Below are 27,548 nucleotides of genomic sequence, written 5' to 3'. Positions count from 1 at the left end.
TAAACACCTAATAAAAAAGCCGAATACGTAAAATTGTATGCTAAAAGAAGTCTTGTCTTCAAATAAGAGGGAATAAGAGAAATAATGATTCAAGTTTATATCTAGGTACTGATGAAAATTCTTTTAGCTAAAAGTTAACTAATATGCTAATCAGTTAACATGCTAATCAGTTAATCCCAATAGTTCGTAATACAAAATTGGGTACACATTTTCATTAAAAATATCAGACTATCAAAAGCTGTCATTATTTGGATTGGTAGTAGATTAGTGTACAGTTATTCTGCAATGTATCAAACAATTTCAAACAGCAAAAAGCAGATGGTAAGAGACCATGTACTTTTTTGTACCATAGGAAAAAGTGAAAGGTTGGAAGGCATGAGTCATGAGATGAATCAGTTCACATACTAGAGTTGATTAAATAAATATGACTTTCTCACCATTTCAGGGGATTAAAAATGGGACAAGATAATGCCTGCACACATTTGGAGATGAAAGGAATTGAAGTAAAAACATGTAATTAAATAGGTACAGAGGAGATGGGATATGGATTGAAGCTCAGCTCTGTCGTTCGTGAGTTGGAAGACTGAAGCATCATCTGTCAATGAGGGATAATCACGTCACCACTTACGGGTACAGTGAGGATTAAATCACAGGTGGGTAAAGCCTATAGAATTCAATAAATGCTCGTTCTCTTTCCCTGTACCCATATGATTTTTTATACTCTGAATGTCTTAAACATAATAGTACAATATCATACAATGCCTAAAAAATAAATGGAGAAGCTAACATTTATTCAATACCTACAGTGAACTTGGAACTTTGCTAAAGCAATTTAATATACATGGAGTCTTTATTAGTTTATGAACCTAACTATTTAAATAAGATATAACAATACTACTATCACAGAGCACAAGACAATGCAGTAAGTACCATGCTCCTTCCTGGATCTATCTCTGTCTTGAGTTATTGCTCTAACCTTGGGCAAGTTGCTTAACATCGTTAGGTTTCAGTTTTCTCATCCATAAAATGAGAGACTGTGAGGAAATAAACTCCAAGATGGTCTGCTGGTGTTAAAATTCTCAGTACCATTTACTTGTTAACTACGTTAGGAAGCCTACTGAAATGTTCCATTTCAGATGCTCTAGAAGAATGCCTATTTGGAAAATAAACTGCTACCACTCCAAGAAACGTATATTATTTTTGCTATGGTTATGATTTGTTATGGTTAAAACAGTCAACGAGTAGTTTTGCAGAAAATGTATACACACACTGCACTAAACATTGACTTCAGACTGTGCAGACAAAAAATACCACATAACATACTTGGCTTTAATTGCATATCTTACTCTCCAAATGAAACTCAGCAATCATGCAAAGTAGAAATTCTTGTTGAAGTTTTCTAAATTGTGAGATACAATGTTATCACAATTTAAAAAGGATAAAAGCAAAAGCGATCCACCATTATTATGCAGATGACTTGCCTACAGATTCACAATTTGATTAGCTAAACAGGTACATGCTTCAGAGGAGGGGCAGAAAACAATGGTTCTGGTTTTTTGAGGACTACATCCTCCACCCCAGAAGTTCCTGATCCTTAGGTTTACTCTTAATTCATCCAGGACCATGGGGTGGGATGGGAAGGAGATTGCAGCATTCAGAGTTAGTTCTTGGGTGAAAACAGGAAAAAATAAAGTCATCAGGGTGCTTCAGTGATCCACACATACATAGCAAGAGGGCTTTCCATGAAATCTGATTCCTGGGGTACTGTGAGAAAACCACATCATGAACTCTTTTTCCTCTATAATTCCTTTAATTCCTTCCTAACCCTTCAAATTCCATAAACTGAAAAACAGATAGAAAATGGCTTTGAAAAAAGTGGCTCAAGTTTATTAAAATCACCAAATAATTATTTACCACTCACTATGTTCATGTGTAGAAACATAATATTTAGTGTGTGTTTCAGAAAAAATAAAAGGATGGATAGAAAATTTTCAAAATTGGAAATATAAAATTGTCTTATTTGTAGACAATTGGTAGTGTCATGAGAGAGGACTGTGTAATAAAATTACTATCATCAGCAGTCTAATAAGAAGCTTTAAAAATAACTTTATCAAAGTAACATAGAAAAATGGATGTTTTAGAACATTGACTAGAATCATTCGACACATTGACTAGAATCAATCATTGACTGAATGATTCTAGTCAACGTTCCAAAATATTAAACAATTTCCAAAATATGAAAAAGATATCAAAACAATTTCCAAAATATCTAGACAATTTCCAAAATATGAAAAGTTTGCATTAAAAGCAGCAGTAGCAAGGAAATGCACTATTAATAAACTTTCAGCCTTTGGTTCACCTAGAATATAGTTTAAATAGCCTCTCCTAAGTGACATTTAAAATCATAACCTTTAAAACAACTTTAAAATAGCTCAACCGATTTGCACAATTGCTGGGAATAAAATTTTTCAGCTCCATGTAGCACTTTTTCTCACAAAAGAAGCTAAGAAGTGGAGACCCATGACCAAGATAGGTGCTCACAGAGTAAGTCTACATTAATTTTGGCACAAAATTTCTCTTCACCATAGAGAAAGGGGAATTCAGCAATGGCCACAATCTGGAGAATATAAAGCACTCTCTCTCTCTGGCTAGGTATCTTCACACTAAAGCATCCTGAGGCAGGTTTATGCAGAAGGAGATGGTAAAAGGGGAGAGGAATAGGCAACATGTTCAGAGAAGGAATTATGCAGAAGTTCACCTGCTGTTGTCACGATCAAGACATGGAGAGGTGCGGCTGCAACAGAATAGATACTTTAGCACAGAGAAGGAATGGATAAAGTGAAATATAAAGAAGGAAATCAGAGGTGACTTTCAACAGAAATATATTGCTTATATACCAATACAGTATTCATTGAAAAAAAGATGGAAATATAAATGAGATGTAGCTCTATGCAAATGCTGAGAGAAGAGCAAGGGAGGAGGGCTCTGTGGTGACTCCCAGTTTAGGGAACTGGGGATGTTATAAAATCAATGGATATGGATTTGTAGCCCAATTCAATACTGGCTTGTGGGGACACTTAAAGTCTAAGTGCCCAAGAAGTTACCAAAGCTCAAGGGGTATTCTAATGAAAGTTACAAAGTCTTTGATTTGATGGACATAGTCTGTCTCCAAAGCTTTTCATTCCTGCTTTTAATATATTCACAATAATGGCAATGCCCTTTTGGGCTACTACAGAAGAAATGCACACAGAAAAGGCACAATTTAAAGAATAGCTTCAATGACAAACAGTAGCGTAAACTATGAGGCAAAGTAGGTAACATTAATTACCTACTAGTAGGTAACAAAACACTATGCGAACAAAGTCTGAGTGCTTTCTTCAAGATGTTCGCTCTCTGCTTTGGGAATTGCTGTCTTCCTCACTGGTCACACTGACTAATCCCCTTTATAGGCTTGCCTTTCACTCCTCTTCCACCTGAGTCTGCTCTTCCTCAAAACCCTCCATAAGTTTTCATACAGTTCTCTTGTGTTTTCAACACCTGATGATATACGAAAGGACACGTTTAATGGACCAGAAATCCGACCTTACTAAACTTGTTTTGCCACTTATAAAATAATTTTCTTCATCCAAAAAATTTACCTTCATGTACCTTAAAAAGACCTAGGGTGTTTGAAATACATGAAGAACTAAATTAACTGCTATAGGTATTTAGACAAATATTAATTTTGTCAAATGAGAAACTGCTTTGACTTCCTTGCATTTCAAATATCAACTTCCACTATTTGAGCTAATATCTTCACATGTTTTTTAAAAATAGACTTGATGTTTTAGAGTAGCTTTAGCTTCACAGCAAAACTGCCTTCAACATGTTTTTATGAAAAATATGTCCTCTAAAACATCACTTTCTTATGGACTTCTAGTTACTACAATATCTTGTAGCATAACATCATGAATTTTCATTTAATTTTTGGTATTTGGCTATCATTAAAAAAACATAAAAATAAAGACCTTTGGAATAATAATATTTAAAATGAATCACAAAACTAGCTATTACTGGGAACTGTACCTTACATCTGCTAATTCATTATGCACTTATGAATTGGAGAAGAACCGTAAAATTCAAATTCTTACCCAAGCTATGTTGGTATATTTATAATTGGGATGCTAGAAATAACTGTTGGTTAGACTGTGAATCAATAATGCAACCTCTTAAAGAACAACAACGAAAATGCTACTATCAGCCTTTCTTTTGCCAGACATTGGCTGTATCTACTGGGCAGAACAGGTTTTTTAATCACCAATACCTATTCTCCTGTAGTCATGGACATTAGTCATTGGAAACATAGAGGAGAGGTGAAAGCAAACACTAATACTACTTCTTGGTAGAAGCTATGTCTTCTATTAATCTAAGGTCCCTTTATAGAATCTAATGAACATTATACACAAAATTGTGACATGTGCATAAAAAAGCTAACTTTACTATCTCTTCTATCAAAAACCACTTTTTTCTTACATTTTGGGCAGATTTTGAAGTGGCTTACGAATTCACCCAGTTAATTAAAAAGAAACTTAGTTCCTTGAAAAATATATAAAAACTACTACTCAGGAACCTAGTGTATAACAAATAAAACTACAAGAAATCATTGTTACATGATAGGATATTATGAACGTTATTCATATACATTAATATCACGGTGGCTTTCAAATACACTCAGAACCATTGAGTTTTCAATGGTAATTACCCATCTTATTAGAGTCATCTGTTGCACTGTCTGTTCAATACTATAGTAGAGACATTACTAGATGATAGACTATCTGATAAAGATAACAATAAATCAAACACTGCCATTATGAATTGTACCACATTGGTACTGGTATTTGAGGATTCAGAATACATTTTGCTGAACTGATTTGGAATTTATGAAAGATCTGGAAGATGTATGAGGATTGTATAAATTATAAATAAATTATAAATGTAATGGCTATGATTTATTGAGTACTTATTCTTTCTAAGCAAAATGCTACTCATATAAGCATTTTATCCCGCAAGCTCTCATATGGGATCCATAATATAACATTCGTCCTACAGATAAGTAAACTGAAACTCAGAGATTTTACATAACTTGCCCAGTGTCCTATATTGTGCGTCAGGGCCAGAACTGGAATTCTGATTGGTCAGACTCCAAAGCACGCTCTTAACCATCATGTTATCTCTCTTCTAAAGATTGTCTTCCAACTTCAAATAACAACATATAGATGCATTTCTTAAAGGTAAGGGTAGGTCTTACTTATCTATTTTCCGTAGTGCCTGGCACAAGGATTGGTACTTTGTAGAATTCAACAATATGTGAAAAATGAATACCCAAGTGAATGGAAGAGAGAAAAAATGTTTGAGAGAACTAGGTATACGTTAATTACCCAGGTCTCTCTAATAATCAAAGTTTTATTAGGCAAAGATCTTTCTTTCTAACAGTGTATATCAAATTCATATATTTGGATTATTGACACTTGCGGAAAATACCAACGCCAAGGCCCCAACAACAGAGACTCTGATGTAATTGATGTGAGTTGAGACCTGGGCATCAGTATTTTTTAAAGCTCCCAGGAGATTCTACTATACAGCCAGAGTTGAGAATTATTTAGAGTCAGTGATCATGTTTGAAGTTCACAGAAAAATTGGTTTATTAGAGACCAAGATTTTAAAGATCTTTATCTTAATAAGCAATTAATCTTTAGCCACTGGATGCTCTTGGTTCGTCATGGTTCATCATAAGCAAATAACTATAAGTACTTATATATGTATCTAGTTTTATACAATTGGTATGTATATGGATGTACTTAGTGGCTGCATTTTACTGACCTTCAGTAGTTAAAAGACTTTTTTAAGAAATTCCTTCTTTAAAACAAATTATTTTGAAAACTGAAGTATTACCACAACACTTTGACTCTTTTATAAATTCAGCTATTAATAGTTGATCACATTTTGCTTAAAATAATCTTGTCACTTTGTAGGCTGGATACAGACTTCATATACTTTATTATGGTTTCCAGATTCTGATCTATTATCCTTCAACACTCTAGGTCCAAGCCTCTTTTCCTTCTTCTCATCATTGAGAAATTTAGTAGCAGATTGAAATGGTATGTTTTTTGAATAATTGATAGTTGTCAGATTTTATTTATCTCATTTTATACTTAAAAATATCAAAGTAAAGTTGGATGAGGTTTAATTTGGTTTCTATTCCCTTCAATAACTCTTGTATCAAGAATTAACTTTCACTTATATAACAAGGAAAAGAGCATTATGATTATTTTCAATATCTATATAACATTTTATATCCTATGAGACTTTAGTGAAAGATTAGACTAAGAGGTCCAAAGAAATTTTTTTTTTTAAAGATTGGCACCTGAGCTAACAACTGTTGCCAATCTTTTTCTTTTCTTTCTGCTTTTTCTCCCCCAATCTCCCCAGTACATAGTTGTATATTTTAGTTGTGGGTCCTTCTAGTTGTGGCATGTGGGACGCCACCTCAACGTGGCCTGATGAGTGGTGCCATGTCCGTGCCCAGGATCCGAACCGATGAAACCCCGGGCCACCGAAGTGGAGCACACAAACTTAAACACTCCGCCACGGGGCCGGCCCTGAGGTCCAAAATTTTTAACTATACTATCTTAGAATGCTTTCCTGAAAGGAGAATATTTTAGAATAATAAAAACAAGAAAGGATCCACTCCTCAAAATAGTTCTGAGGATTATGGATAAAGAGTTTGGGATAATAATTTAAACCAAAGTATCACATTTAGTTAGATAAAATATGGGTAGGGCTTTAAAAGTGATTAAATGAAAAAGTATTTTAAGGTTTATACATAATTATGAAATTACTATATAACTTGAAACTAAAATGTAAGGGAAAAGCCAATTTTCAAGAGTGTTACAATTTGAAACTCTTTAAGGAATTTATATTCCACATAATTAAATTCTTACACCTTAAGAACATCTTTAAGTATGTTTAAAATTATTTACTCAAAGTTCCACTTTTTACTGAGTTACGACAAACAGGCAGCATGCCCTACGTAGTAGTGGCATATATATTACCTGGATGGCTTTTAAAGATGATTGAGAACCTGACTTGTTGCATTCAAATTTGCCTTTGCAGCATATCCCTACTTCAAATGGCATATGAACTCTTCTACCTATCTGTGTGACTCAAACTCCTGAAAACATTATTTTAATTGCATTACCATGTGAGGAAAGGCATTTATTAAACTAGTCAGTTAATCTTAGTAAATAGAACTTTCTAGAAAGCAAATGATCCTGCACCTCTTTTTAAGATGTCTTAAAGACAAAATGTGAACAGTAAGGAGGTCATGGATATATTCTGGTTAGTTAGCAAGCTGTTCGACGGAATTCTACTAGGAATTTTAAAACAATCATCAGTTTTTCTATGCTCAATTCAACCCTTTTTGCTGGTTTGTTTTTGGAGATAGAGTCCATGTTGGATAAAGCAATGTTATTTACAAGTTTAAACAAAGGTCACTTCCCCTGTAAGCGAGCCATCAGCTAAAGCTACTGGACAAGGCTGTTATTTTCACTCTCATCTCTTTTTACCTCTTGATCTGGATACATAATATTGATTTACTCACCCTGAATGAATAGGGCTGGAAGAAAGAGCCACGTTGTCTAAGTTCTCAGTGCCCCAGCTGAGACGATAAGAATTCCTTTCTGCCTCCTTGGCTAGCGCTGACACCTAAACACAAAGAACACTGAATTTAATAACAAGACTTTCCTTCCATTGAAGTAAAATATAATGAACTGCAAAAAGTGGTACCACAGGAAGGTGTTATTACCTGGAAAAACTTTCATTTAAAAATATAAGACCAATGCATTAAAAAGGAATCTCTTATAATACATTCCTATTTCAATTATGTTATTGATATAAGATCACATTTGTGTCATTGCCTTTGAGGAGAGCAGGGGTTCATCTATTTCCCTATATCCAATCAGCCAAAGCAGATAAACTCAGTCCTAAAATTAAAATATTTCATAATAAATTTTACATCAATAACAATTGTAAACATTAAGATGTTTTTTAACTTGTACCACTCAGCTTACACCTTGAAGGCATCCTACTTCGCTTTTTTCTTTATTAGGGACGTTATAAAGAAACAGATTTTTATATATAACATCCACAGAAGAATTCAGCATAACTGAAGAAAGAAGCAGTGTGTTACTTTAGAAAAACTTTGCTCATTTTAAAATCTACTGAACAGTTTTCAAGTTGTACGAAAACCCTCAAATCTCTTATCATAGTTTGTCAACAGAATTATGATAATCTTTTTTTTTTAGTGTAAAAATCTTTCTCTGGACATTTCCAGCATCAGGTAAGATTAAAAATCTCTCCAGAAAGCAGAAACGCGAAGGTAAAAAGTCACATACCTGGTGACTGGGGATCACAACCGTGTCGTCAATCATAGCACTGTCCCTCAGGTAGGAGGCATGGCTCAGGGTGTGAGACCTGTCGGAACTGAAGGATCGAAGGCTGGTAGGTTGGCAGGAGGCCATGGTCATATACCAACAGCAGGTAGGGTTGGGCGGATGAAATGAAGAGCAGAGCAGGAGAGTGAAAAAAGCGTGCTATTAGCTAACAGTGCAACTTCCAGGGGAACATAAATCACAACCGTGGGAGAAGAAAACACAGGTCTCTGTGTCGTCCTACCTCTCTGTCCAACAACTAAACTAACACACCTTTTGACTGGTTCCTACCACTCAATGGCAAGGACACAAGGGAATCCAGAAGTTAAAATTTGATACTCCTAATCTGATTCATTTTCTTCCCAGAAATGTCTGAAACCAGCAACTGTGGTTTACTTACTGCCAGTATAAGAAATTCACACTGGAAATAATTCCAGGATAGATTGCTTAAATCTGAGTTAAATGTTAATCCCCCTGAAACTAAGAAAAATATTAGGGGGAAAATAGTCTTCAGAGAGAACAAAATGAAAGCACAGGTTTCACTTTCACTCATTTTCCATTCTCTCCATGCTTCTTTCTCCTCCTCCCCAAGTGTGAATGACTGGATGTTGGTGCCTTCCCCTGGAAGCTACAGAGTGAAATGAACTGTGGCCAGATGCATGCTTCCTGCGGAAGTGGAGTTCCTCTTGTTTGTCTCTGGTGTCTCCAACAATGCTATTTCAAAGGACAGCACTGTTCCCTTTGCATGTCCTGTACGTGGTGAGTGAAGCACCAAAAGGTGCTGGCAATGAGATGCAAGAGCACAAGAAGCTGTTTCTAAGCACCAACCAAGAACACAGACACATCTGCCAGCACAAAAATAAACTGCCAGTGCACACTAACCAAAAACGAGGTTTGGCTTAAAAATGGGATTTAGGCCTTGACAATCAATGTTTTACATTTTTGATAAATCTGATTTCAAAGTTCTAAATTATATACTCAGATGGGTAAATGTGACATTTACAAAGATGCAATTTCATTCCTTCCTAATCAATTTGTACAATCAAATGACAAATAGGTTGATATCTTAAATAAACTATATTTTGTACACGTTAGTCCAAGAATTAAAGATCTGTATTCAAAATATTAGCCCAAAGCCCATAGGGGAAAATAAAGAACTCTGCAAGCTTTCGCAACATTTATAGAGGCAAAGTTTGATTTACTTTAGCTAGTCAGTATTTGGCTAGTGAAGCATTGTAGAATTATGGACTAAATGTCAAGTTAGTGTATTTATTAGCAGGAACTATTTTCATCTTTCAAATATACCTAATTTTGTAAACCATATACTGTCATCTTTATGAGGTGTCAATATAGCCAACTTCAATGATCTTTGAGGAAACATCACTTGGTAGATAATTCATAGTAATTTAGCGCCTTCTCCCTCCTATTCTGTTGTAGGTTTTATGCCTAAAAACTAGACCCTGACTATTAGAGGGTAAGTGACATGAATCAACGGAGATGACTCTCTGATCCTATGTGTTTACACTATATAAATCTGGGTGTTGAAATGAAATCTACATATAATTTGGGAATTCGCTATTTCATGTTATACAGGCTTTTGGAGATGATAGAGGCTCCTGACAGGGCCAAGTCAGGAGCATCCTGGATCCCTTAGTAAACCCGTCCACAGGCATGTTAATCCTGGCCGTTGGAGCCAGCCTGTATTATGGCTGATTTTACAGTTGCACAGCTGGGTTTTGATGGTGCACTTCATAAACAGGCTGTGGGCTGCTGTGACTAACCTTGGCCTGACCTTGAATTTGAGGATTAGAAATGGATTAAATTATTGGGGAAAAGGGTTTTTAATCTTAGCAAAAGCTTGTCTCAACTGAGGGACTGAACCATTTTTTTCCTGCTTTAAACCACAAAGAGAGTTAAGATTCACTTGTGTGTGCTTTGTACCAGGCAGCACTAGATTGCCAGCTCTTAAATTCTATTCTCCTTGATTTTGTTTTGAATTGGTCCACGGGAGGGAAAATAGTAGAAGGGTCAACCTCTGGAAATGATATGTCCATCTATGGGCTCAACCATCTTGCCCCATCAAGTTCTACTGGGCTGAGATTTGTTAATTACATAATCTCTATCCATGGCTTTAGAATTCAAAGATCCAGATTATAACATCACACATTTAAAGGTGCTAGATCTATAAGAATGAACAGTACAAAAGGAGCAAGAGGCATTGGGATACAAGACTAGAAATGCCTGCTCATAAAAGCAAGTGGGGACTCTGTCACCAGGTAGACCTTTAAATGTAGCACTGGGATAGCAGACACACAGGTTTCAAAGGGAAATGGAAATTTAGCTTGGATGGGAACAAACTGAATGGTAAATAATGGTTCTTTAAATAAGACCTAGTGATGTGGTTGCCACCATTGTAAACGTCTAAACTTTGAAAGAAGGCAGCCAAGTCTCAATTTCCACTCTCAGGGAGATACCACAGGTGAGTGGATGTCTGTCTATTCTAGGAATTAGACTTGAAGGAGCTCATTTGGCTGCAAATATAAAGCCACATTTTGCAATCAATGCCTGAGTAATAAAGGTGGATTTTTGATCTCCATCTCCCTTTTACCTGGGTCTATCTCTTAATTGGTTTTGAACCAAGAGGGCAGAAGGGCTTTGGTGTTATTTTTTTATCTTTCCTAAAGCCCCAACAGAAAAGAAATACAGAGGAAGAAGAAGGAAAGAAAGAGACAAAGTGACTTACAACCACAAAAAGCAGATTAGGGGAGAGAAAGAAACATATTAGGATATGGAGACAGAGAATAGGAAAAGCTGGAGAGACAAGGAGAATGAGTAAGTTGGAACCATGTGTCTAAATACCTCTGTCCTCTATGATTTTATTCTAGCTCACTCTGTTTACTGACTGCTAAAAGGCAAATTGGTTATTTCATCAATGCTTATAGTTTCTAATTGCTCTTTTTTCTATGATGTCATACACTCTAGTTAAATGAAATAAAGGTAGAATATCCCAGCAGCAGACAAATTATTCTCTCTGAAGGAATAGTGAATGGCATAAAGGTGTGCAATAATTCAAGTCCCTGCATCAGAAATGTCCATCCTGATATAAAATATCACAAACACATTTAAGTACTTTACAATGGAGTTGCCATTTTTCAAATTAATTCAGAGGTCATTTAATTTAATAAATTTACAATAACACTGTCCATAGAAGTGTAAATTTTTACTTACGGTTCAGCTAAGGGATGTGCCAAAAGTTTCATTATGGTCTTAAATTTATACTTTTTTCACTATGGTACAACTGCTTTATGGACACACAGGAGTTACTATCAAACTCTGTAATTTCACTGGAAAGCATAATAATTACTATCTTAGTAACCTGTAATATTTAATAGACATTCAATTAATGGAGTTTTCAAACCCTACTGGACAAGTAAATATCCAAAATTTTCAATGTATTGACTTTGATACATGGAGAAGCATCTGTGGTTTGCTGTTGTTTAGTGTTTTACATAGAATTTGGATAGCATTTTTAATTTGTAAGCAATAACAAAATAAAATGGACACAAAATCCAACTCATCAGAACTTGGTTGTGTTTTAATTCAATGTATCCTATATTGCCCCTACTTTTTTCCTTCTGCATCCATGTACATGTTAGGCATCAGAATCATTTCTCTATCATTCCCAACTATACATCAGCTAATTAGGTTCCTCTCGGGGAAGCTTGCTAATGTTTTATCAATAACAAGGTGAAACTGTGACCACTAAGACAAAGTCATGCCTGGGGCATGTCACAGACTTTCATTCTAGTAATATATGCACCCTTTTAGCTCAAAAGCTATTTAATTTAATACATAAAAATCCTAATTTGAGAATAAATCCATAATTCTAGAATATGAGCACTCCCTGCCAACTCACACACATACACACACACACACACACACATTGAGCAGTGAGCAGAGAAATGTGGCTGCATCCAGGAAGGTCATGGTTTCATACTACATAATACCTACCTGGGCATGGTACTATTGAAAGCATACCAAATAAAGAAATAATGAGAAGGAAAAATGGTTACCGAAAATAGGTAACATATTGAAATGTCTAAGCAAAATAAATAAACAAAAAAAACATGAAAATGAAAGACTGCCTGTAATTCTATCATGGAGATCACGACTATATCTGGTGTTCTAGAAATGCAAGTGTGGACCTGGAGAACCAACCATGTCTTCTTAGTTTCATACCCCCCGTGCTTACATGCTGGTAAGTATTCGGTTCAAGTACAATCATCAGACCATAGAACCCTGCTTTATAGAAAGTATTATTCTAAATTCTTTCTCAACCTAAGTACTTTCAAAGAAGGAAAAAGGACTAAATCAAGCACTTATTCTTAAGAGAGACCATGCTGAAAATAAAGGCTTTTCGGCTGACAGTAATATGATTACTCATACATTATTACGAATTCATACAAAGCCACAAACATTTCATTTTAGCGAAATTTGAAGTCTTTTAAGAATCTCAGACTGTGAGGTCCAAATCTATCAGTGTGTCAAAACTCACCCCCTTCTTTCACCCACCTGAGCGGCTCTTCCTTCCGTACCCTGATCCCAAGAACCACCCTCCATCTAAGTCATTGAAGCCCAGGAGCCCAGCCAATCTTCTTCCTCTCCTTCACTCACCCTATGAAATCCAGTGCCAAATCTGGCCAGTTTTACCTTGCAGATATGCTCTCGATTTTTTCATTTCTCAAGTTGTCCCATGACTGCTACCACCAAGGCTGTAGTTCGAGTCTTCTCTTAACAACTTCAGCTAATATTAGCGCAATAATTTCTCAGACGGTGGCAACTGCCAGGATCAGCCCTTTGACAACTCTCCTCTCAAGTTCTTCCTCTAACTCACTGTCAGAGGGATCCATCCAAAATGCAAATATGATCCCGCGGCAGTCATAGTTACCCTCCAGCAGCACTCACTAGTCTCTTTCTCACACACACCATGAACCTCTGCTCGTGATCTTATTAAGGCTTCAAACGCCCTCCCCATCTTCCCTCACCATCGTTACTCATCATTCCATCTCAGTTTGGGCTCAACTTCTCCAGGAGCCTGAGCCTCAGGGTTCCGGCTGTACTCTGTGGGTACCACCAGCCTTGTGTCTCTCCCACCTCGATAGACTAAAAATTTAGCAATCATGTCTTAGTCATATTTGTAACTCCAGCATCTACCACAAAGCCAGCCTAAAAAGGTACTTATTACATGCATATTCAATTGTTTAAAAGAAAAACAAGGTAGGCGAGGGGGCACTGGTGCTCAATGAAAAATACCAAGAAAAGCTGGTTTTTGCTAATTATCCATTTAGAATTGACTACTCTTTTTTGGGGGGGGTCAGGGGGGTTATTGGCCCTGAACTAACATCTGTTGACAATCTTCCTCTGTTTGCTTGAGGAACAAGCAAAAAGTGGGCTGCCAGAGTGGACGTGTGCACTTAACCATTACGCCACTGAGCCGGCCCTGAAGTGACTACTCTTTAAAGTGTTTATTTCTTAGACTCCAAATAAGCCGGATACAGCTCAGAATAGAGCCAAGACTAAAACTCTAAATTTGAGATTATTGATTAGTGAAAGACGTGACACTATATGGACAACTACATGCTTAACCTAAATTAGCAGTCATACTTTTGATGAGGTACCATGGAATGTTCTTATTCAGCTTGCCTCAAAAAAATAACGCCAGTCCTGCTAGTTAGTAATAACCAAAAAATAACACGGATGTTTCGTTTCAGAATATTATAGAAACCTCCCCAGATTTGTTGATAAAACCTGGGCTCCTGCAGATTTTTCTCAGATTGCCTTTATGTCCAGGCTCTTGTGCGATTCAGTTTTGATTCTTTTTCATGAAAAAGTCAGTTCCAACATAGCTTCCTTCTGAATTTTTCTTTTTAATCCCTCTTCACAGCATCCTTTTATTCACATACATTATGGCACTAACAAAAACCCCAAAGGGATTGGAAGTGTCTATCATTGCCACTTTATAAGACTGCCCATAAGGCAAAACTGTCCTTTTTATTTGCTTAGAGAATAATGTGGCAAATGATTAAAAACGTCATATTTAAAAGTAGAGAGCTCTTTATTTATCATGGCTCTGCTTCTTCCTAGTTGTTTGATTTTTATCGTTATTTAATCTCTCTAGGCCTCAGTTTCCTGTTCTTTAAAATGGGCACTTAAAGTTGTTAAAGATGCAGTAAGATAACATGCTGACTGCTGAGAGTAGTGAGGTACTTATGAAGTGTTAATAAATATGGCTACTTTTTTTATCATCATCATAAAAACGTGTTGCACCCACTTCCGGCTGGTAACAAACATAAGTTTTGTGTGAATACCTGTCAGAGCGTCCTCCCTCTAAGCTGTACCGCAGGTAGTTCATGCCATCCAGGAACTGACTGCTGGGGAGAGAGTCGTCACCCAGTTCCTTCAGATCCTCAGGCCGAAGGTATTCTCCCCCGTCACCTGTCATTGTGTCATCACCTTGAAACAATCAGAGGAAGACGGAGAAAGAGTTGTTTGTTGGATGTATTATCAGCTACAAAATGATTGATTGTGAAAAACATCAGCATCATAACATTGACGTCACTGAAACACTGCACGCTGGAAAACACAACACATGCAATTAAAAAGTGCTAAAACTTAAGAGAAACAATGTTTGACTAATTTTCCTATTGCTTATCAAGAAGAAATAATTACCTGAATTGTAATTCTTTCAATATCAGTCAATTTTCTTCACTCATTTCTTTACCATGATAGCTGGTTTATAGCTTATATTATTTAACTTAATTAGCATGACAGGCAGACTACTTGCTTCTATATGTAGTGTCAACAACTTTGTACCTAATGTCGAGCATCAACAGTCTCTTCATGTAATTGGCAATATTCTAAGAAATGTCTACCACTCTAAAACAAATAGGAGGAACGTTAAATGGAGTAATACGATTTATAAGATTAACAAAATATGCACATTAGGGCAAGAACACTGGAACAAAGTGAGCAGATTGTGACATTTTAATAAACAAACTGGAACTTAATTTTTAAACATTACAGAACATAAAAAGAATGTTTTCTTGGAAACTAGATGGCTCCCCAAAGGTGAAGTACATCGAAAAAAGTGAATTAGGTAACTAAGCAGTGGCAGGCAGAGATGACGAACGCTGTAGCTCACATCTGGAAGTCCACATGGTAAGGGGACGTTCTCTGCCCTTGAACTGGAATAGCTCACTTTCAAAATAACAGATTTCAGGTAATTCAATAAATAATCCCTTACTCACAGGCATGCCCTATGTACCATGAGCATGCTGGAACGGAGGAATAACACAGCTGAGAGAAACTGTTTTTGATGACTTGTTAGGAGCGTTAACCACACACTGTAAGCCTGATAACCTCTATAAGGAAAAGCCCGAAGGAATGTGCTTCATTTCTATAAGGAAGGTAAATATCAAGTATTTTAATCTCATTTGCTTATAATAATTGCTCTCAATCAACACTAATTTATTTACAAAGATACAGCCTGAGAGGGATACGTCTTAAACATTTCATTACTTCTCTGTACATATGATCCTAAGAGCCTAGATATATATCAAAAGATTATTAGTGCTCTAAATTACTTAAAGCTAAAGACAGAATGAACAAAAGACCATTCAGGAAACAGAGACACAATTTACCCACCATTACATTTTTGTCTCAAAATCAATGCATTTAATATTTCACAGTTATAGGGTCTCACGATTAAAATTAATTTTATAGTTCCTTCAGGGACATCATTAGATTTTTATTTAGTTTTGGCTGAATTAGGCTACACAGAATAGCAATTACAAGTTGAGTCTTTAGAATTGGATAGACTTCGGTTCAAATTCTAATTCTGCTACTTACTTGCCAGTTAATCTTCCTGAGCCTCGGTTTCCACAACTGAAAAATGCGGATGATACTAATAATTGACCTTGCACTGATTACAAGAATTAAATAACATAGAGAATGTGTAATAGAGTGCTGGAATTCCTAACTGCTAGCTATTATTTTTATTAATACAAAATGGTCAAAGTGTTGACACACCAACAAAACACGAGCTAAATTTCATTCACGCAAAAAATATTTTTTGAAAAAATGTATACATTAAAAAGAAATAAATATAATTTTACTCCACTTAAATATTTCATAAATCTAATACCGCTAATGAAAACATGAGTAAATTTTTTAAAATTAAGTTTGTTAAAGTGGTTCTCCCCTGCCCTTGTGTACATTCTCTTCTTCAAAGTGTTCCCTCAGAAAGCAAGATACAACAACAATAGCATCCTATAGATACATAACAATATAGTCAAACACAAAATGCAGGATGTTGGTCAACTTGAAGAACCAAAAAGGTTCAGAGCGGGGAGAGATCACTTTAGGATGATACACTGGGTTGAGTAGTGTCCCCTCCAAATTTCATGTCCACTCACGATGTGACCTTATTTGGAGATAGGGACTCCAATAATTAAGGTAAGGATATAATTAAGGTAAGGACTGAGATAAGAAAAATACTAAATAAATCCAATGATCATGTTTTTCTAAGAGACAGAGAAGGACACAGAGGAGAATGCCATGTGAAGGCAGAGGTTGGAGTGATGTATCTACAACCCAAGGAACACCAAGGATTGCTGACAGCCACTAGGAGCTGGAAGAGGCAAGAAAGGATTCTTGCCCAGAGCCAATAGAGGTTAGCACGGACCCACTTCTAACCTCCAGGACCGTGAGAGAATAAATTTGAGCCACCAAGGTTGTGGTAATTTGTTGTGGTAGCCCTAGGAAATTCCAGTGAAGCTGGAGAAGGAATCATTGAAGAAGGAATTGGAGCTGGTCATTTGTTTGGATGCAGTTTTAATAGGCGGAGATGATGGTATTTCAGGCAAGAGGCTGGTCTGTAAGGGGTCATGGAGAGCAGTAAAAATAGCGTGAATGAAAGAGTGATATGCGATACTTATTTAGAGAATACTAAGTGGAATCACTTGGCAATAGTAAATGTTCATGTTGGTGAGCAATGGCAGAAAGTGCGGGGAGAAAGCTGGTGTCTGAACATAGCAACAAGATCAAGAAGCTCAGACAGTATAACATAGGCCTTGTAGTACTTATTTTTACTTTTGTTCCACCATTTCCACCTCTTGTTTAATTGGTATATCTTCACATAAGAGTGTTTGTAAGAGTCAAATGTTAGGATCCCCTTTGTTTATTTCTGGGAGAAAAAAAATTCTAAGATCAATTCTAAGAATTGGTTTACCAAGACACAGGCACTATCTAGTTTGGATATAAGCCTAAATGATTTTCAGAAAAAAATACATGAGTTTTGTTAACAGTTGGGAAGACTAAGTCTATTCTAATTTATTAAAAAGTGAAGGGACTAGTTAAATGCAGGATCTGATATATAATATAAGCTATACTTTATGGATCCCTTAAGCAAGAGGCCAAAAAGATTATTTAAAACTCAAAAGTCTGCTTGAATATCCTCTTTCTCTATCCTCCACTTTCCTACCCCAACCCGCCCCCAACTTGCCCCCAACCTGCAAGAATTCAATGTAGCTGCTTTCTGGCATCAAATTCCTAATTCCACTCAGATTAGGGCATCCTGTCCCTCCTCAGAGTCAATTTGCTTTTGCCCTTCATCTTGATTCTCCTAATCTGCCAGTTCCCATCACAGTCTGCTAGCAGCCAAGATGGTCACAAGGAACAAACGTAACTCAAAATAAGCTTCAATTTCTTGGTTCTTAAAACTCCTTAATAAAATAGGGCCTACATTACAAGTTTTCTGTTTTATTCCTCTCAATTTCCCCTCTTGTCATCCCTCGGTAGAGAGAAGGTTTATAAGAGAGAAGGAAAGAGTGGAGAAAAAAGAAAGGAAGGAAGCCTCGCTGGAATGACTCTAAGGCTGAAGACAAGGCCAGTGTCGCAGCTGCATCTTGTAGAACATACAGATGAACCACCAGAACTCAGCCTTGCCCCTCTCGTGTATATGGAATCTTATTAGAAGACAGAAAGAAAGCAATCTGAAGAGCAAATTTTCATCACATGTATCAAATTTTGTCACTGGTGATGAGTCAAGGCACAATTTAAAAACCTCTGCTTACGCTGAGATCATGAGATAGTGGATGCCCGTATTTACAGTCTTCCTCATTTTCTGCATTTTGATGGTTTTGTGACAATGTTATCTAAGACAGCTGCTACATAAAAAATCCTCTCCTGGTTCAATGTTACTAAATGTGAAGTTCAGGGTTTCATAGACACCTGTGAGGGCCTTAGGTATAGACAGTCACGCTGCATAATGATATTTTGGTCAACAATGGACCACATATACAACGGTGCTCCCATAAGATTAGTACCATATAGCCTAGGTGTGTAGTAGGCTACACCATCTAGGTTTGTGTAACTACATTCTATGATGTTCCCAGAATGACGAAATCGCCTAACGATGCATTCCTCAGAATGTACCCCTGTTTTAAGTGATGTATGACTGTATCCTGGTGTCTCGATTACGTCTGAGAGAGAAATGGCCCAAAGAAGCAAAGTCCCTAAACGCTGGTATCAGGGGCCAGATCCCAACTCAATGTTAGAATTAGCTGGAAAGGCACATGTTTGGGTACTAATATTGCTGGTGCTACCGTAAAATTTCCCTCCCAGGGCACTTGTGTATAAAGCATGCTATTCAGTAGTGCACATCAGCAGTGTGAGGTGGAAAACAGAAATGCCTGCAGAAATTACTAGAATATAAAATCAGTTTGGGGAAAAAATAAAATTGCCCAAGTTGGTCCATAACTAGGAAATTCTGCATACAGCTCAAAGTTTTAAATGTTTTTAATGTGCCCCCAAAATAAGACAATCATATCCTTGCCTCCCATCTTTGTAGGCGAGGTGATTTCTCCCAGTCCAAGGCTAGCCCACTCTTGCCTTCGGATCCTCTTCTTCTCCCATCTTCCCAGATACCTTGTCTGGTAGGCCCTTCATCTTCAACCTCCCCCCTCTGTCAGCCCTTTCTCTTCCACAGATAAAACATCCATCTTTCTGCCATCTTTGAAATACAATAACTTCTTCCCCCAACTCTTAGTCCTTCTTTATTTCACACTGACTCCTCTTCCTTTCATTGTCAAACCTACTAAACAGATGCTTGCTAATTTTACAAATTAACCAGTGGCCAAGAGGTGATTTCTTCTTTGGAAAACGACCCTCCTGAATTTCTCTGACACAAATCTCTCTTGACCTTCCCTCTATTTCTGGAGTCTTTCCTCCCAGTCTCCACTCTCCTTAAATGTTGATATTTCCCAAGTGACCTTTCTTCTTATTTGACATATTAGCACGTGTTTTTAAGACTTCAAGGACCACCTATATACTGACTATACACAAATCTGTATCCATCCCAGACCTCTCTCAAAAAACTCCCCATTTGTATTTTAATTGCCTCCTGGACTTCTCCACATCCTGGATTCAATTGCTTCGTGGATTTCTTATAATCATCTCAGATGTAGGATATCCAAAACAAGACTCATCTTCTTTTCCCACCTCACCCTCTGCCCATCTGTTTCTCTCTGCAAATTCCCTATATGAGCAAATAGTACAACCGCTGCCCTACCCAAGCCAATGAGGAAAGAGGGAGGAAGGAAGCTCTCCTTTAAAATACGATGTTGGATTAACATTTTTAGCTCTTATTTGTTTGAGGTGAGTTCTATGAGACTTGGAAAGAATTCTGCACAACTCAGAGAGCTTGTGGAAGAATGGTTATACTCTAACATACGTTTTTTTTTGAGGAAGATTAGCCCTGAGCTAACATCTGCCACCAATCCTCCTCTTTTTGCTGAGGAAGACTGGCCCTGAGTTAACATCCATGCCCATCTTCCTCTCCTTTATATGTGGGATGCCTACCACAGCATGGCTTGCCAAGCGGTGCCATGTCCACACCCGGGATCTGAACCGGCAAACCCCGGGCCACCGAAGCAGAATGTGTGCACTTAACCTCTGCATCACTGGGCTGGCCCCTAACATACTTCCTTATATCAACTTACTTATTTGATGTAAAACAAATGAACAAAAGGCAAACCCTGTTTTCTTGCATCATAACAAACCTAAAAGGAACTTCCTTATTGTATCTTATACTTGGAACAACCCCTTCTCTGTCATTACCTATATATTCACTTAATAGAGTTCTGACTCCCAGGTTTTAGGACTTAACTTTTTTTTGTTGTATTCTCCAATTATTCCAATTCTGTGAAAAATCTTTCCTACTAACTGTATAGTGATGGTGAATTACTGGCTTTTTAAGTAAAGTTCATATTTTGATATCTGGAAACTACAAGATTCCTCAATGATAGTGGCACGTTTAGCTATGACCAGCCTCTGTAGGACACAGATCTCAAGAGCATGGGAATAAACCAAGATAAGCAAGTTAGCCTGAAAGGATATCTATACTTGGCTTCAATGCTATTTTGAGTATTGATACACACACTATCATTAAAATAGTAGACCTATAAAGAAAACAGGGATTGGCTAATACCTTCCAAACACATGCGGCTGCACTCTGTCCATATGAGTGACAGTAGGTTCCATGAAAACATTTTAATGGCACAAAACATTAAAGGGTTGGCAATGACAACCAGCCAAATCCCTTTATACTAATTCTTTGCACTAAAAAGTTGCTTCACAATACTCAAATATATCCTTTACATAAAAATTATTCAACTTGAATTTATTTCTGGGAAAAAAAATGTTAAGTTTTTGGCTATATCTAAAAATTGAAATTTTCTTCTCTCACCACAAAATTCTTGATCATTAGCCAGTATTCTTCTCAAATCAAGAGTTCTTATCACTAACAACTTTTAATATGTAACAGTTTTAATAAAAGTGTACAGAATGTTATAGATAGATCTTATATTATGCAATGGGCAGGTCCAAGAGGCTGTTTTATATAAATGGAATTTCTATAAACCCAGTAAATACTTTGAATGCATTAGCTATTGGAATCCTTTAACAATTATTTTGGAAATAAAAAATTATTTTTTAGTTAAATAATCACTATCTAATTTATCTGATTTATAAATTCAGATTTTCACGTAACAAGTTTGCTTAAAGTCATACCACATGTACATTGGAACCTACTTGCTAGATAGAATATTTTGTATTATTCATTTTTCCCTATATGACAAAATTCTTTTTCGTCATATAGGGAATAATTTTTAAATAATTTTTAAAGGTTACTTTATGTCTATTCCTAGCTACCTTAAAAAAATCACATTATAACTACTAATTTAATATATTTTTTTACCACACCTAAAATATACCTTCACCCAAGAATGATGTTAACTGCATTCATTTCAAGCTGTCATCAGATAATTTAATTGTGTTAATAGGTTTCATTAAGAGCATAAGCAATTCACGGCTTTAAGCTTCTAGGTTAATAGAATCCACACACTTAAATGCACACATACATATTTCCACCCACATCACACATGCTATTTCAAAAGAAACAGATTAGTATTAAGCAAGTTGCTTTTCCCCAGTTAAGAAAAACTAAAAGCAAACAAAAGTTCTCACTCCAACAATTTCCTCTAAAGGTACCTGAATCGCTAAGTACTTCCCCATCAATAAACTGGTCACCAAACTGTTTTAAAGCTGTTCAACATACAAGTGAAGATAAGAAAGATGAGCCCATGAAACAAAATGTAGTATGCACATATGAATGCTGAAAACTAGTTGGCAAGTATTAGGATGGAACACAAAATTATTATAATAAATACTTGAAACTTCTGGCTTTGGCAATACCTTTTAATTTACTCAAAATCATACACTTGACCCAACATTTGTTCATTCTTGTCATAAGCTCTTTTAAAAGCTGAGATAATGCAACGCCTTTACCAACAGTTGATTTAACAAACTGGTTCCAAATAAGGACATCTCAGTGTAAAGTTTTTCCTTATGATTATATCTGGAAGAACCTAAAGAAATACCTTTACTAATTCTCCACAAAAGTAATTAGCATTGGGCCCAGTACCATCTTTTATGGCAATAATTTTTCAAATATATAGACTTAACTGAGAGCTGTACTATCGAAATTTGGTTGCATACTTTATGTGCTGCATTCATGATTTTTTAGCAGCAGATTTCTTTGGTCAAGAAGAGTCAACTACTGGATGGTAACTAGACTTATAGTGGTGATCATTTCGCAGTGTACAAAAATACCAAACCATTACGTTGTATACCTGAAACTAACATAACGTTAAATGTCAATTAAACCTCAAATAAAAAAAGAAAAGTCAACTACTCTAGTTGAAGTAGAGGTAGGGAGCCAGAAACCCTGCTAGGGGGACGTCTAACACAATGTTCCGTCTCCCTTCCCCCTCCCCCCAGGTCAGCCCCAGAGCAACAGGCTTCTCAGGACTTAGAAATCCACTCAATGCCTTAGAAAAGTTTTATCAATTCTAAAACTACAGGGGGCATATTTTCTGACTTAAAGAACCAAATTCTTATGTTGAATTTGTATGACTTACTGCCATGCTATTTTTAACTTTCTCTATGGCTCTTATCCTCTGGATGTAAAATATATTCTGTACATCTGAAGCAGTCAGAAAGCAGACATTTCTCAATATACCACAGATACTTTAAGGCACACTTTAGGGCATTTAATAAAAAATGTATTTAACATAATTAGAACATATATTATTAACAATCATATTATCAGGTAGAAATTTTAACACATGGCCAATCTCCAGTTTCTTCCCCTTTTCCCAGCCTTACTATTTAGTGAGACATTCAAGACAATACCGGTTGAAAACATTCTTGTTCAAATCCTCCCTCCCCCAAATGGCAAAAGTAGATCTATTGAAACAAAGGTGAAAAAGTGACTTTAAAGGTTAAGATGTTGTCATTCTCACCGACTGACCAGCCTAGTCACTGAAAAAAGAAAATGGCTTGCCCTTGTGTGAGACCACAGCAGATGTCATGGAAATTTGAATGAAAGTCTTACCTTCTTCATCAGAAACATCCAGAACCTCGGTCATCGTCTCAGGAACATTTAGCTTGTGTTTTTCAGTGATGGTCTGGAGAGAAAAAAATCATTAATGCCCAAGTTAAAAACAAAATCAAACAAAAGATCAAAAGAATCACAGAGGTAGTCCTCCTCTTTGCATCAGCAAGCCGTCGGGCCCTGAGCATCCCATCTCTTCCTCAAGTTTATTTTGGAAGCTTATTCTCTTTCAAGAACATTCATTTGTTCTCTCCGAAGATAAGTGATCATTTACTCCAGTAAAGTTGTACAAGCGAAAGTTCATTATTTTGAGTTCCCATTTGAAAAATAAATTCTTTGGCAAGGGCAAAAATAATTAGTCACACTGAGAAAGCAAATTATTTTCAGGGCTTCCCTAAAATGAACGAAGTAATGTCTCCAGAAAAAAGCTTTAAAAAGAAGCAAACATATGCAATTTATTAAAAACCAAGCCATTGGAGAAGTAGTTATAAACAATGTGAAAGACAAAAACTATTTGGGCGGAAAATGTAATGCATCTCTTCTGGGACAAGAGAATCAATCATCCTGACAGCGTTTCACTGGGCTGCAACTCGGGGTGTTGCTTATTTGCCTTCCGGGAGAGCACGGCAGAGTTGTCAAGTCACTGCTGTCAATTCCTGATATTCGACGTGAGGTTAAGGGACCGGGTTCTTGGAATCTGGCTGCCTGGGTGCAAGTCCTACCTTCAGCAGGTATTAGCTATGAGGCTTGGCAAGTCCCCTTGTTTCTCTGTGCCTCAACTTCCTCAGCTGTAAAAGGGGGATAATACTACTACTTCATAAAATTGTTATGAAGATCAAATGAAATAATATATATAAGAGCTCTAAGAACAGTGCTTGGCATGTGTTAGTATTCAATAAATATTAGCTATTCTCCCTATTGTAATTCAATATTAAATTAATCTCAAAAATGAAGGGCCTCTGCGTTTTGTAGTTATTCAGCCACTCAAGAGACATTTTGAGTGCTTACTGCATGACAGGCATGATTTTAGACACCAGGGATACCACCGTGACAGAAAGATAAAAATCCAAATCTCATGACTTTAAATGTCACCCAAAGACAGTTGAGTCTCAATTCATATCTCTAGTTTCTGCACAAAAAATGTGTTAAGTGCATCTGCTGGCATTGTTATGGGAACTTTAAAAAATGAATGTCTCAAAGTAAGAGTAAAATCTTCAGCTAAAGCCACCGAAATACAACAAATACATTGTGTAGGTTTTTAGGCTTTGCCACACACATATTACAGACTTGTCTGAATGGCTGCAAGGACCCATCACTAATTTCTTTCTTTCCAAAAGCAGTAGAGAACTTCAAATATATTCACAGGGAAATTCAACTGATTAGTTTGAAAATATATACACATATACACGTATAATATCTGTGTGTTAAGAGGGACTCATTCAATCATAATGTGATATGCATTACTTTTCAGTGGCTCCCCATTTTCTTTAGGAAAAAAACAAAATGAACTGGTACAGAAGACCCCTGGTGACGCAGTAAGGAGAGCCAGGGTAACTTCACCTCTCACTCCACGCTACGACCATTTCACAGGTCATGCTTTCTCACGCCTCTGAGTTTTTCCATATATTCTTTCCTTTACTAGAAATATTCTTTCCCCTCTTTTCTTGGCTCATATCAGATGGAACTTCCTTGGAGAAACATTCCCTGATCCTCCCTGATGAAGTTATTTGTTTAACTGTGTTTATCTGCTGCTACGTACCCTACAGCTTGTGTATGCCACATCAAACACAACCGAATGTGTGAGTCATTAAAGAGTAAGATTGTTTCCACAGAACTCGAAACATAGTAGGTGCTTCTCAAATATATATCGAATAAATCAATGAGATAAAATTATGCAAAATTCACATAATGACTAAACAGATTTTCTTTTGGGTACTAGCACACTGAAGGAATAGGAAGAAAAATAGGACAAAGCCAAGAAAGTCACATGTTATCCAGACTAAGGCACTGTTGAAGACCAGAGTAATAAATTCAGCTCCCCTACATGTTATTTATGGTGTTTAAATAATTCCATAATGTCTTATTCACCAAAAACAAACTAGGAAAGACAAAAGCATCCACCCAAAGTTCTGGAGAATAATAGGCAGTCAATAAATATTTGTTGAATGAATAAACTTAAAAAGACAATTACAATACACCACTTTATTATTTTAATATTAATCTATAAATTTAACACAGATAAATTGCAACCTATGTTCTATATCAAAGGTTCTCAACTCAAACTGCATATTAAAATTATTAGAGGAATTTAAAAAATATTCTTGCTTGGGTCCCATCACAGACCAATTACATCAGCATCCCTGAGGACAAAGCCCAGCGATGGGTATTTTGATTTTTTAATTTTTTATATTTTTTTGCTGAGGAAGATTAGCCGTGAGCTAACATCTGTGCTAATCTTCCTCTATTTTATATGTGGGATACTGCCACAGCATGGCTCATGAGTGGTGTAGGTCTGTGCCTGGGATGTGAACCTGTGAACCTGAGCTGCCAAAGCAGAGTGCGTTGAACTTAACCACTATGCCATGGTGCCAGCCCCAAGAGGTATTTTTAAAAAGTTCCTCAGGTGGGTGTATTGTGTAGCTCAATTTGAAAATCATTTCCCTGGATTACGAAAGTGCATAAATCATAGAAAAGTGATTTGCATTTAAAATATAGGATAGAGACAGTGACATCCTATTAAACAATGACATCCTATTAAACTTTGACTTTTAAAATAAGTATCTAAGTGTAAATAAAATGACTTAAAAATTCAAAGGGATATCTACAAGAAAATCCATTTTACCAGAAAATCCTTTTTTGTAGAATTGTTCCAGAGCATTTGCCCTCCACAGGAAACATTTCCACAAGAGGATGCTCCTCCAATTGAAAATAATTGATGGAAATACTTTTTAAATGATTAAGTTATATTGCCTGACATTCTTAGTTTTTTATTTTCAAAGGCTAACAATGGGACTATATTTTCTTTGAACTTGTGAGAGTGGAAATAACTGCCTTAGTTTGGTCTCTGAATACTATCAAAGTTATTATCAGCAACTATAGGTGGCAAAAGGAAAAGTAACACACAGTTATCATATTGGTCATGGACATTTTCTGTGTGGATATTAAAAATGCCCTCTATATGCAATGTAGTAAATATAGCATGCATTTGTACCTGACGTCATGCTTGACCTTTAGAAGGCCATCGATAAATATCTGTTGAATGGACAACAAATAGGTCTTCCTACACATTAGTAATGTTACAAGAAATGAATATATGTTTTCCTTTTAAATAAAGTATCTTTTGAAAACTTGATTATCAGAAGATAAATATGGTTTTATGCAACTCCATCTGAATAGTATACAGAAAATAAGGATATAATTAAACGATCATGGGCATCTCCCTCTGCTATAGAATCTAAGATTCTGTGGTCAAGATTAGAAACTACTTTAAAAGTTAAAATGAGTCCTGCACCATGCACAAGTTTAACAGGATATAATTAAATCATATAATACAAACAAACAAATAGGATAAGCTAGATGGAAGAGTTAATAATGGGTTTTTAATATTTATCACAATGTGGGAAAGATGTAGAAAAAAAAACATCCTTTAACATGCTGTTCTACAAATCGTGGACAATATCTGGTCTGTTCTATGCAAAAGTAAAAGTCTGCTTTACTGACCTTTACTGAGGAATGGTTCACATCCCCTTGGTCAACCACTTCCTTTGTACCACATCCTCATCAAGCCACCAAAGCATGATGAGTGATCCTGGCTACTATGCCACCTTCTAATGCCCACACACGTTGGCTCCCATTGGTGGAGTGACAGGCCAAACTTGGTTTTGTACCCAAACCTATTTATACCAAGTGTACATGTTAATATAATTTTTGTAATAAATAGTATATAAATAGTATTTTTCTATAAAAACTAAGGTAAATGGTTTGGAAATTCTCAACAAAGGTGGGTCACCAAAAATAACTGCTACTCAATTAGGTGTGTTCAGACAATGATAACAGATTGGAAAAAA

At 36.3% G+C, this 27,548-nt stretch overlaps 1 protein-coding gene across 50 annotated transcripts in view; it reads right to left on the bottom strand.

The window, feature by feature from the left end:
- The window catches only part of ANK2 (ankyrin 2), a 627,576-nt gene that overhangs the window by 52,713 nt on the left and 547,315 nt on the right, over positions 1-27,548 (bottom strand). For 30 of the 50 annotated variants that reach the window (XM_070504620.1, XM_070504608.1, XM_070504625.1 and 27 more), the window contains 4 exons: positions 23,482-23,554; positions 14,837-14,981; positions 8,433-8,535; positions 7,640-7,743 (listed from right to left, as the gene is read on the bottom strand). In XM_070504620.1, coding sequence (XP_070360721.1) covers positions 7,640-7,743; positions 8,433-8,535; positions 14,837-14,981; positions 23,482-23,554 — 425 coding nt within the window. Of the gene's footprint in view, positions 1-2,758; positions 2,795-7,639; positions 7,744-8,432; positions 8,536-14,836; positions 14,982-22,076; positions 22,131-23,481; positions 23,555-27,548 lie in introns of all 50 variants that reach the window. The other 20 variants (XM_070504623.1, XM_070504607.1, XM_044767334.2 and 17 more) reach the window with 5 other exon arrangements.

This window comes from Equus asinus, chromosome 3 (assembly GCF_041296235.1).
Source record: "Equus asinus isolate D_3611 breed Donkey chromosome 3, EquAss-T2T_v2, whole genome shotgun sequence".
NCBI lineage: Eukaryota > Metazoa > Chordata > Mammalia > Perissodactyla > Equidae > Equus > Equus asinus.
This window is presented reverse-complemented; position numbering and strand designations above follow the sequence as displayed.